The 12623-nt window shown below is 46.9% G+C and overlaps 1 protein-coding gene across 1 annotated transcript in view; it reads right to left on the bottom strand.

Moving 5' to 3' along the window:
• Positions 1–12623, bottom strand: part of LOC111966053 (low-density lipoprotein receptor-related protein 1-like) — a 180280-nt gene that overhangs the window by 33359 nt on the left and 134298 nt on the right. Inside the window, 17 exon segments of the mRNA XM_070444379.1 lie at positions 34–217; positions 396–583; positions 797–937; positions 2499–2621; positions 2846–2974; positions 3118–3234; positions 3351–3473; positions 5671–5723; positions 5725–5761; positions 5764–5814; positions 7502–7615; positions 7718–7837; positions 7940–8068; positions 8298–8429; positions 9207–9399; positions 9516–9720; positions 10273–10462. Coding sequence (XP_070300480.1) covers positions 34–217; positions 396–583; positions 797–937; positions 2499–2621; positions 2846–2974; positions 3118–3234; positions 3351–3473; positions 5671–5723; positions 5725–5761; positions 5764–5814; positions 7502–7615; positions 7718–7837; positions 7940–8068; positions 8298–8429; positions 9207–9399; positions 9516–9720; positions 10273–10462 — 2229 coding nt within the window.

Here is a 12623-nt window from a genome sequence, read left to right as displayed (position 1 = left end):
TACCACCTCATACCCCCCTCCACCAGCTCTTACCAGAGGTGGACTTGCAGATAGTGGGGTCACTGGGGCTGAGCTGGAAGCCCTCCACACAGAGACAGTGGAAGGATCCGTGGGTGTTGATGCAGCGCTGCGTGCAGGGGTAGCTGGTCGTACACTCGTCTATGTCCACGCACGTCTTCCCATCATCCTTCAGGCGGAAGCCAGGGTGGCATCTGCACTGCACGACCACACAGGAGAGGAGAGGTAAGGCTGTGTGTACTACTTCACAATGGTTAGCCTTTCCGACAAATAGTTGTTACGTAGTTGACAATATAAAATGGCAATGACTACAGAAACAGTCATCACCGTTAACTATTTATTTAGCAGAGGCTCTCCAGGTGTAGGTGCGTCCTTACCTTGAAGCCTATCTTGAGGTCCTCACAGAGCTGAGAGCAGCCGCTGAGCTTGCTGTTCAGACACTCATTGATGAAGCAGTTGAGCTCGTCAGTGCCGTCACCGCAGTCATCATTCCGGTCACACAGCAGCGTCTCATTGACACAGTTCCCGTTGCCGCAAGCGTACACCGTGTCGTTACATTTCTTCTCTGTTTTGGGAAGAGGTGGAGGACAGATTGGAGGATGGGTCAGAAAGAGGAGAATAGAGGGGAAGAGGGGGAAGAGGGGGAAGAGGGGGCTTGGCTCACACATTGAGTAGTAAATCCCTTAAAATTTCTTGCAAATAGTGGGCTGAGATGAAGATCTCTTAGGGCCCAGAGAAAATAGACAGTTAGCACCATCTGTGAATGTGTGTGTCTAACCTGGGCCGTTGCAGTGGGGGTTCTTGGGGGCTTCATCAGAGCGGTCGTGACAGTCGAACTCTCCGTCACACTCCCAGGAGCTCTGGATGAGGCAGCGGCCGTTGGCACAGCGGAACTCATTGGATCCACACGTAGGGTACTCTGAAAGGAGAGAYGGGTGATTGGTTGGTTGATTAATTGCATTTTTCTATACAGTTATGTCACTGGTAGGCCCATCACATACATATACATATATACAAAAGTATGCGGACATCCCTTCAAATTAGTGTATTCGGCTATTTCAGCCACACCTGTTGCTGACAGGTATGAAACTGAGCAGACAGCCTTGCAATCTCCATAGACAAACAATGGCAGCAGAATGGCCGTCCTGAAGAGCTCAGTGACTTTCAACGTGGCACCGTCATAGGATGACACCTTTCCAAATAGGTCAGTTTGTCAAATTTCTGTCCTGCTAGATCTGCCCCCAGTCAACAGTAAGTGCTGTTATTGTGAAGTGACCATGGTGCTTGCCTACGGAGCTGTGAGGGGAACGGCACCTCCGTACCTTCAGGCTCTGATCAGGCCCTACACCCAAACAAGGGCACTGCGTTCATCCACCTCTGGCCTGCTCGCCTCCCTACCTCTGAGGAAGTACAGTTCCCGCTCAGCCCAGTCAAAACTGTTCGCTGCTCTGGCACCCCAATGGTGGAACAAACTCCCTCACGACGCCAGGTCAGCGGAGTCAATCACCACCTTCCGGAGACACCTGAAACCCCACCTCTTTAAGGAATACCTAGGATAGGATAAAGTAATCCTTCTAACCCCCCCCCCCCCCCCCCCCCCCCCTTAAAAGAGTTAGATGCACTATTGTAAAGTGGTTGTTCCACTGGATATCATAAGGTGAATGCACCAATTTGTAAGTCGCTCTGGATAAGAGCGTCTGCTAAATGACTTAAATGTAAATGTAAGTGGAAACGTCTAGGAGCAACAACGGCTCAGCTGCGAAGTGGTAGGCCACACAAGTTCACAGAATGGGACCGCCGAGTGCTGAAGCACGTAGCGAGTAAAAATCGTAAAGTATGGTGGAGGAGGAATAATTGTCTGGGACTGTTTTTTCATGGTTCGGGCTAGGCCCTTAGTTCCAGTGAAGGGAAAACTTAACGCTACAGCATACAATGACATTCTAGACGATTCTATGCTTCCAACTTTGCGGCAACAGTTTGGGGGAAGGCTCTTTCCTGTCTCAGCACGACAATGCCCCCCTGTACACAAAGCGAGGTCCATACAGAAATGGTTTGTCGGGATCGGTGTGGAAGAACTTGACTGGCCTGCACAGAGCCCTGACCTCAACACCATCATCAACACCATCAAACACCTTTGGGATGAATTGGTACGTCGACTGCGAGCCAGACCTAATCGCMAAACGTCAGTGTCCGACCTCACTAATGCTCGTGGCTGAATGGAAGCAAGTCACCGCAGCAATGTTCCAACATCTAGTGGAAAGCCATCCCAGAAGAGTGGAGGCTGTTATAGCAGCAAAGGGGGGTCCAACTCCATATTAATGCCCATGATTTTGGAATGAGATGTTCGACGAGCAGGTGTCCACATACTTTTGGTCATGTAGTGCATCATGAAAACAGAATATTCATTCCAAATGTTTAAGGATTAACACAATGATAGTGTGTGAGTGTAAGAGGGGGTACAACAAGGGTCATCCACTCACCACACTCCAGGGACTCGTCAGAGCCGTCACTGCAGTCTTTGTCATGATCACACACAAAGTGCTTGGGGATGCACTGTCTGTTCTGACACATGAACTCATTCTCATCACAGGTGTTGTTGAACACTGAGACACAGACAGACAGACATTAGTTAGTCAATAAGCTACTGAATTATCAAAACAATCTGTATACCAGCAAGTAATTATTTGATAATGATTGCATAAAGAACTTCTGTTAAACTCAAATTGCTTAACATTGTATGGGGTAAGTAACATCTCCCATACTTCCATAGGTAAAGATGAATCCAGTCAATAGTCCTCCGTCCTCCTCGGACTGATCCACTACTCACCACATCCAGCCTTGACACTCTCATCCACCCCGTCAGGACAGTCCTTGTCCCCGTCACACTTCCAGTGCTGGGGGACACACACATGAGAGCCAGGACACTGGAAGGCATGTGGACTACACGTCTTATTCTCTGTCAGGAGAGGTGTGGGGAGGAGGGGAGACAGATATGGGGCAAGGGAATTACTCTTGGGTGCATTCGTTTTGAATTAGTCTAGTATTTCTAATTGAGTGACCTCCCTGTTAGCGATTGTGTGTGGCGTGAATCACACTCACTGCACTTGCTGCCCTCGTCAGTCCCATCACCACAGTCGTCAGCGCCGTCACACACCCAACGGTTGGGGATACAGCGGTGGTTGCCGCATTCAAATTGGCTGGCCGAGCAGAACTTATCTAAAGGAGAGAGACACCAAAGAGGGTGGTGCAATGAAGAGAAAGAACATCTGTCAGAAATGTGTGGTGAAAGACTACAGTGATCAGCAGTCCAGTAAAAAGCCATCTGAACTGACCACAGTGTGTCTCGTCAGCTCCGTTCTCACAGTCGTTCTCCTTGTCGCAGGTCCAGCTCATAGGGATACAGCGACCACTAGGACACGCAAAGAATGAAGCAGGACACTTGGTCTTCCTCCGGTCTGCTCGACAAACAGATGGACAGATAGTGGTTAATCAAAATAAATGTTATTGGTCGCATACACATATGTAGCAGATGTGTAGCGAAATGCTTGTGTTATAACTCCAACAGTGCAGTAATATCTAACAATTCACAACAAAACACACAAATCTAAAAGTAAAAAAGGAATATATATATATAAATATTAGGATGAGCAATGTTGGAATCTCGAGTGTATATATATAGTCCGGGGCCTCCCACTCCTCTTTCTATTCTGGCTAGAGCCAGTTTGCGCTGTTCTGTGAAGGGAGTAGTACACAGCGTTGTACGAGATCTTCAGTTTCTTGGCAATTTCTCGCATGGAATAGCCTTCATTTCTCACAACAAGAATAGACTGACGAGTTTCAGAAGAAAATTCTTTGCTTCTGGCCATTTTGAGCCTGTAATCGAACCCACAAATGCTGATGCTCCTTATATTCAACTAGTCTAAAGAAGCCCAGTTTTATTGCTTCTTTAATGAGCACAACAGTTTTCAGCTGTACTAACATAATTGCAAAATGGTTTTCTGATGATCAATTAGCCTTTTAAAATGACAAACTTGGATTATCTAACACAACGTGCCATTGAAACACATGAGTGAGGGTGGCTGATAATGGGCCTCTGTACGCCTATGTATATATTCCATTTAAAAAAATTCCATTCAAAAACTGCTGTTTCCAGCTACAATAGTCATTTACAACATTAACAGTGTCTACACTGTATTTCACCTTGTGAAGATTCTGGAGGAAACAGGTACAAAAGTATCTATATCCACAGTAAAACAAGTCCTATATCGACATAACCTGAAAGGCCGCTCAGCAAGGAAGAAGCCACTGTTCCAAAACTGCCATAAAAAAGCCAGACTACGGTTTGCAACTGCACATGAGGACAAAGATCTTTGCACATGGGGACAAAGATTTTCCTATAGAAAATTTGTGGGCAGAACTGACAAAGCGTGTGCGTACAAGGAGGCCTACAAACCTGACTCCATTACACCAGCTCTGTCAGGAGGAATGGGCCAGAATTCACCCAACTTATTGTGGGAAGCTTGTGGAAGGCTACCCGAAACGTTTGACCCAAGTTAAACAATTTAAAGGCAATGCTGCCAAATACTAATTGAGTGTATGTAAACTTCTGACCCACTGGAATTGTGATACAGTAAATTATAAGTGAAATAATCTGTCTGTAAACAATTGTTGGAGAAATTACTTGTGTCATGTACAAAGTAGATGTCCTAACCAACTTGCCAAAACTATAGTTTGTTAACAAGAAATTTGTGGAGTGGTTGAAAAACGAGTTTTAATGACTCCAACCGAAGTGTATGTAAACTTTTGACTTCAACTGTATATACAGCAATAGTTGAATAGAAGGGCCTTGACTAGAATACAGTATATACATATGAAATGAGTAAAACAGTATGTAAACATTATTAAAGTGATCAGTGATTTCATGTCTGTGTACATAGCGCAGCAGCCTCTAAGGTTGAGTAACAGGGTGGTAGCCGGCTAGTGACAGTGACTAAGTTCAGGGCAGGGTACTGGGTGGAGGCCGGATAGTGATGGTTATTTAACAGTCTGATGGCCTTGAGATAGAAGCTGGTCCCAGCTTGGTCTCAGCTTTGATGCACCTGTACTGACCTCGCCTTCTATAACATATTATAGTAGGGTGGCACTAAATAGGGAAATGTATGGAACAAGAGTAGCATGTTGGTATAATAGATTAGCACGTTTGTTTTATGAAAATACTTATTTACTGACAAACAAGCAATTCTACTTTTAATGACATTTCTAATCTTGAAGTTTTGTGATATCTTACGTCCCTCTTTACTTGTCGTACTCATCTTGAATTTGGGAGCGTTTAATAGACTTGTGCTGTGTGTTAATGAAATGTTGGTGTTTTAATGTGAACTCTGGGGCTCCCCTAGCAGCTGGTTGCCTTAAAGAGATACGCTGAATCAGAGTCCACAAGGACAAGAGTCTGAAAACATTTCAGATGTTGCAGCTTATTGTGTGTGTGTGTGTGTGGGTGGTGGTTGGTTGTGGTGTGGTGGGTGTGTGGTGTGTGTTGTGTGTGGTGGTGTGGTGTGGTGTTTGTGTGTGGGTTGTTGTGTGGTGTTGTGGTGTGGGTGTGTGGTGTGTGTGGGTGTTGTGTGTTTGGTGGTTTTGGGCATGTGTGTTCACCTGGGCAGTTCCTCTCGTCGGAGTAGTCTCCACAGTCATTGGCTCATCCACACCCAAGAGGATGCGTAGCAGAGGCTGGTGAACTCACATTCTGGAAGGTCACACCCTTAACCCCCAGCCGGAAGTAGCTGGAACAGTCAGTAGCTGGTGGACAAGGACAGGGGTTACACAGTGAGTATATATATTATAAAGTCAGTCTAAACTCATTTAGTTCATTAGCTTCAGCTTCAGCATATATCTAAATTTACTTTACTGACTTTATTGTCCGCGTGGGGAACTTGTGATGCAGTGTCACGTACACATTTAAAGTGGCGTTTAACTACAAAAAAACTGACAATACAACTTTCATAACAGTTAGATACCAATAAAAAGAGACCAGCCTGCTGGCCTTACTGGGTGGATAGGAACATTATCCTGCTGGCCTTACTGGGTGGATAGGAACATTACCTGCTGGCCTTACTGGTTGGATAGAACATTATCCTGCTGGCCTTACTGGGTGGATAGGAAACATTATCCTGCTGGCCTTACTGGGTGGATAGGAACATACCCTGCTGGCCTTACTGGGTGGATAGGACAATTAGCCTGCTGGCCTTACTGGGTAGATAGGAACATTAGCCTGCTGGCCTTACTGGGTAGATAGGAACATTAGCCCTGCTGGCCTTACTGGGTAGAAAGGAACATTAGCCTGCTGGCCTTACTGGGTGGATAGGAACATTAGCCTGCTGGCCTTACTGGGTGGATAGGAACATTAGCCCTGGCCTTACTGGGTGGATAGGAAAATTAGCCTGCTGGCCTTACTGGGTGGATAGGAACATTAGCCTGCCTGGCCTTACTGGGTAGATAGGAACATTAGCCTGCTGGCCTTACTGGGTGATAGGAAACATTAGCCTGCTGGCCTTACTGGGTGGATAGGAAATTATCCTGCTGGCCTTACTGGGTGGGATAGGAACATTATCCCGCTGGCCTTACTGGGTAGATAGGAAAATTAGCCTGCTGGCCCTTACTGGGTGGAGAGGACCATTAGCCTGCTGGCCTTACTGGGTGGAGAGGAACATTAGCCTGCTGGCCTTACTGGGTGGATAGGAACATTATCCTGCTGCCCTTACTGGGTAGATGGAACATTAGCCTGCTGGCCTTACTGGGTGGGGAGAGGAACATTAGCCTGCTGGCCTTACTGGGTGGATAGGAAACATTATCCTGCTTGCCCTTACTGGGTAGATAGGAAATTTAGCCCTGCCCTGGCCTTACTGGTGGAGAGGAACATTAGCCTGCTGGCCCTTACTGGGTAAGAAGAGGAAACATTAGTTCTGCTGGTCTTGGCTGGGTGGATAGACAATTAGCCCTGCCTGGTCTTACTGGGTAGATAGGAACATTAGCCTGCTGGCCTTACTGGGGGGAGAGGAACATTAGCCCGAGCTATTTAGGAGGGATATCACACCTGACACAAATTATTGTCTAGTTCTGTTTTTTCCTACCGAGGGGTGCCATATACCTGCGCCCAGAGGAGAGTAGTTCAAAGTCCGGGTACAGGGGGTGGCTTGGGTCTAAAATGACTTTGTGAGCCTTGGAGGGCCCTGGCCTTAAAGATCTCATCCAGCTGTAAAGTGACATTATACATTATGACAGAGCAACGCTGACTGAGTTTTAGTCTGGTCCAAAATGAAGTCTGGATTAGTGTTACGTCTGATGTTAGGTTTAGCGGAGTCTAGTCTAAAGATTAGTCTGTGTTCTTTCTTGAGTTAAGTCTAGTCAATCGTGAAGCCTGGGTTCGTTCGAGTTCAAACTTAACCTAACAAATCGATTTAACTAGCCTGGCGCCAAGGTGACTCACAGCAGTTCATCTCGTCGCTGGCGTCCTCGCAGTCTACAATCTGGTTACACTTGCTGGAGTTGGTGGTGCAGCCACCGTCTCTGCACTGGAACTGCTCTGCCGTGCACAAGGTGCCTGGAACACACACAGATCCACACATTACACTGGTGACAACCATAGAACATCCACCCAAACTACCACCCAGTATATACTGCATGAGCTAGCTAGACTGCTTACTGTTGCAGAAGAGTTCGTCTGAGTCGTCCCCACAATCGTCCTGTCCGTTACACCAGGAGCTGTGTCCCACACACCTGCCGTTCACACACCGCCTGTAGCCCTTCTTACACACCCGGTTGGCTGAAGACGTACAAAGGGCAGGAGAAAATAACGTTAGAAACATTAATCCCATTATAGCTTATATAGGTCGTGTAAGAGAATGCGCCCGTCGGTCTCACTCACCGCAGTAGGACTGTTTCTCGTCTGACTTGTCCTTGCAGTGGGCCATGCCGTCACAGGTCAGAGTGTAGTTCACACAGTCTCCATTCCCACACTCAAACTCATCTACACTGCCGCACGTGGTGTTTAGGGCTGAGAGGGACAGAGAGGGGGAGAGAGAGAGAGGAGGAAAGAGACACTTAACTTCATAATAAAAAAAAACATGGTTTTAGTGCTGAACATTTCAAAGTTCAGCCCCATTGGCTGTTCTTACATCATTAATGACATGATAAAATGCCCTCATCCACTCTCCCTCCCCATGTCCTAGTTCTCTCATTTCTCCATACCCTTCCCTATTCCCACTTTCCCCCCTCTTTCTCACCGATGCAGGTGTTGTCCTCCAGCAGTTTCCTTTCGCCATCGCCACGGCAAGTACAGTTGACCCTGCCCTCTGAGGTCAGAAGACACAGGTCCTGACAACCTCCGTTGTTCACCCGACACAGAGAGAACTCGCCTACACAGAGAGAGGTTTAGAGCACACACAGACGCACAGTGAATGGTCAGAGACCACAACTCTCCATCTACTTGTGTCTAATATAAACTGACACAGTGTAAATGGGATTTGCAGCATTTACCACAGGTTCACTGTGAATGTTGAGAGTGGGGAGGAGGTAAGCAAATGGGAAGTCAATAGTGGGTGTTGAGGGTGTGTGTGTGGGGGGGGGGGGTTGAGAAAGACAGAGCCATTGATTTGAAGTGATAGAGGGAGATTGGAAACTCAGTGAGATGAACAAGTGTGAATTGAACTGGACGAGGTAGAGAGATGAGGAAATATGTGTTTCATGGGACTGTTGGAGCAGAAGATGGGGAGAGTGTGTGTGTGTGTGTGTGTGTGTGTGTGTGTGTGTGTGTGTGTGTGTGTCTACAGGGTGATAGATTGGGGCAGTGGAGCCTCAGGTGGTCTCATTCTCCAGGTGTATGGAGCTCCTCTCAGCTGTGTCACACTCTCTGATTACTTCTGGCACCTCATTAACTTTGGTGGCGCAGCAGTGTGTGTGCGCGTGTCAGAGGAGGCTGGTGGGAGGAGCTATAGGAGGACAGTATCAAACAGAAGGAAACCATGTTTGACTCCGTTCCAGCCAATACAATGAGCCTGTCCTCCTATAGCTCCTTTCACCAGCCTCCTCTGGTACGTGTACCACTCTGCTTGGCCACACCAACCCCTCAYCCCTTTATCTGCCTTTAAAAAAAACATCCACCCAAACCCCACCCTCTTTTGCTTAGAACTCACAGCTATTAGTGTCGTTGGCCACCGCGACGATGCCCATTGGCTGCTGGGGGATGTCGGCTCTGAGGAGTTTCATGTCTCCGCCCACGTACTTGTCGGCCCTGAGGACGGCCCTGCGGACCCAGTCGGTCCAGAAGATGTAGTCTCCATACACCGCCAGGCCAAACGGATGGACTGGCTCATTCTTCAACACCACCTATAGGGGGCAGCAGAGATACACAYAAAAGATGAACCATCAAGTGTGTTTCATGAGTGTGGGTGGGTTATTGCGTATACATCATCTGCGAGTGTGTGTGTGCCAGTGTTACTCACGTAGCGGCGGCTGCCATCGTACTCGCAACGTTCGATCTTGTCCAGGGTGGCGTCGGAGAAATAGAGTTTCTCAGCGCGGTGGTCTATGGCCAGGCCGTTGGGGGTGCGGATGTCACTGCCGATGATCACCAGTACATTGTTACCAGACAGGGTGGCACGCATGATACTGGGGGACTGTTCATTCCAGTTGGTCCAGAACATCAGGCTGGTGGGTGACAACACGAGGGAACTTACAGTATAGAAGGCAGATGTGTGTAAACGTTCACAACAGTGGATAGGCTTCTGATTCAAACAGCACAACTGGTTTGTGCATGGTGCTTCCATTCCAACACCATATCTGCAGGTTCCCGCATGAGCCATATACAGCATACTGAATATATTAGTTAGCTTTATGTCTCTGGATAAATCGATCTGCTAAATGACCTGAAGATATTAAGATTCCAAAAGAAGTGCTGTAGGAGAGGCAGGTACATGGGCTAAACGCTATCCAAGGAGAAAATCTATGAAAATCTACTTACATTGAGGCTAAACTATCTATACTGTACTTCAATCTGTATTCATCCAATTAAAACACCTTATGACAAGGGTCAGGATATGGGAATGTTAGCTAGTGTCAGATGAACGGCAACAGACTCGTATCAGATACTCACTCCTGACACTAAAGACTAATAAAACCATATCAATTAAAACCCTATGATCTGGGTCAGAAACTTGGAACAGTGCGATTTACGACCATTACGGTCCAAGAGACACTCACTCCTGACACTCGTCCAGTACGAAGGCCCGGGGGTGGTCGTCTCCAGACATGGTGACCACGGTGTCGCGGTCCCAGGCACCCCAGCGGCTCTGGTTGACCGTGTGGCGGGTGATTGTGGAGGTGGTATAGCTGGTCCAGTACAAAGTGTCCCAGCCACGGTGGTACGCCAGGCCCTCTACCGAACCCACATCTGACGAGGGGGAGAGAGGGGGAAAGAGGCAGAGGGGAGGCAAGGGGAGAGAGAGGAGGGAGAAAGAAGGAGGATGAGTGGAGAGAGAGGGGGGAGAAAGAAAAAACGGCAAGGAAAGAAAGACAGGGAGGGAGAAGAGACAAATACCACGTCAATCCCAGTTGAGTGTTAAAAGGACATGACTCAGGTCTCTGGCAGTAGCACAGAGCTGKCAGGCAGAGTGGAGCTGGATGCCATAGCAGAGGAGGTCCGAGAATACTCACAGAGGACATGACAGGCCACTGGTAATGATCTAGAACCCTCTGTGATCTAAGGCTTTCATCCAACTAACAGCTCTTCAAAAGGTCACAACATAAATGGCTAACAGCTCGCAGAATATTTCCTTCCATTGCTCTTTTTCATCAATAGTTGGGAGTGTTCACAGCATTTTTGTGCTCCACAGCCTTCTAATGAGTAACTGGCTGAGTTCAGCCCAGCTCAGCTTAGCTCAGCCCAGTTCAGACGAGAGGAGACTGGGGAGAGGAGAGCTGGCCAAGATGGAGGAACACACTGTACTCTGGTGGTGGAGAAACACACTCGCACAGTCACACACACCCTTAAAGTCTGCCAAGGACACTTTTGGGTTACGCACAACACACCCACGGTCAACCACAACTAATTGTTCCAAAAAGACTAATAGTCACCTGCTTGTTATCCCAGTAGAAACAGAGGGACTGGAATGATTTAATAGGCATTCTTCTGAAGCGGTTATGACCTAATAAGTACATCACATGCCTGGCCAGTGTCTCTGGGAGGTTCAACACAAGGTGGGACACTTTGCACTTCACCTCCATCTCTCTATTTCATCACCACAGACATGAGTCACGGACTGGCTAGCATGGTATTGTGAAAGATTCTGAATGAGACCGAGCGAAGGACCTAAGAGCTGGAGTGTGGAGAGTCCAGGTGTGCGACGTTAAAACAATTCCCTCTGGTTTCCCACTCTCATAAATCAACGCTTTAAAAAATTGATGAAGTGCAACACTAAATCTGCTCCCTCAATTCCCTCTTTCCTCGGTGCTTTTAATAAATCATCGGACTGCAAGGCTCTACACTTTCCTATCCTCGTTTCCCCTCTCCTCACACCTTTTAACGCTGGCTTCCCCATCTGTGTATCGCTGCTGTATAGGCCCATCTCTGTCCTGTAAGCTGACTGCAGCAGTTGAAGTTTACAAAGGAGCTGAATTTACGAGCTTGTGGTAAATGTAGAGTTCACCCTCTTATCCTGAGCTTCACACACACACACACACACACACACACACACACACACAAACGTGTCATTTCATGTCATTTCAGCCAGCCATGTCACCCACCATCTCAGATGCTCCTGAAATTGTTTATGTAGTTAGAAACTGATAAGATTAGCATTCCTGAAACATTATCTTGTTGTATATTGCTTCTTCAACCTTTGTAATGTATTCAATGTGAACCTGGTGATGGGTTTATTCCCCTCTTCAGATAAATTAGCCATTGAAGTCGCTATACCATAAATGAGTGTGAAAATACCAAGTTTCACCTACTAGATGTCACTGTTCCTGCTACTACCACCACACCCTCTGGTCCATTATGTTGGCCTCCAGTGTTTATTCAACGGCTCACAACATATTCTTTGCAACTTTGGGTAGAAAACCAATTGCTTTTTGCTCATGGAAATAAATTGTGATTAAGCAGCAGCTCCATACTACTTTGTTGGGGTGGGATTGGCGTGGGTGGCTATTCACAATTGTATTGTATTCCTCATGTCTTACTCATTGTTAGGAAGAATTATGGTCCAAATKGGATGTTAGGTACTATATTTATTGAATATGAWATGAATCCTATAAATTAAAATGGCAAATTTGGGTGAAAACAATTMGTTTCATTTCTCAGAGATCAAATTATATTTAAACAATGTTCCAGGAATGCTAACTCTTATCTGTTTTCTAACAACAGAAACAATTTCAGAACAATCTGAGATGGGTGTCGAAATCCTCTTTCTTGTGCTTTTTGAGGTGGAATGACACACGCATACGAACACACAGAGTTTTATGGCACTTAACCCTGGTGTGATAACAGACCACAACACTCTAGCTGAGTGTTTGCTCTCAGGGCAAAGGTAAACAATTACCCTGATTTCTCAAGT

This window comes from Salvelinus sp. IW2-2015, linkage group LG1 (assembly GCF_002910315.2).
Source record: "Salvelinus sp. IW2-2015 linkage group LG1, ASM291031v2, whole genome shotgun sequence".
In the NCBI taxonomy this organism is placed as follows: domain Eukaryota; kingdom Metazoa; phylum Chordata; class Actinopteri; order Salmoniformes; family Salmonidae; genus Salvelinus; species Salvelinus sp. IW2-2015.
Note: the sequence above shows the minus strand (reverse complement) of the source record. Positions and strands in the feature narration are given on the sequence as shown.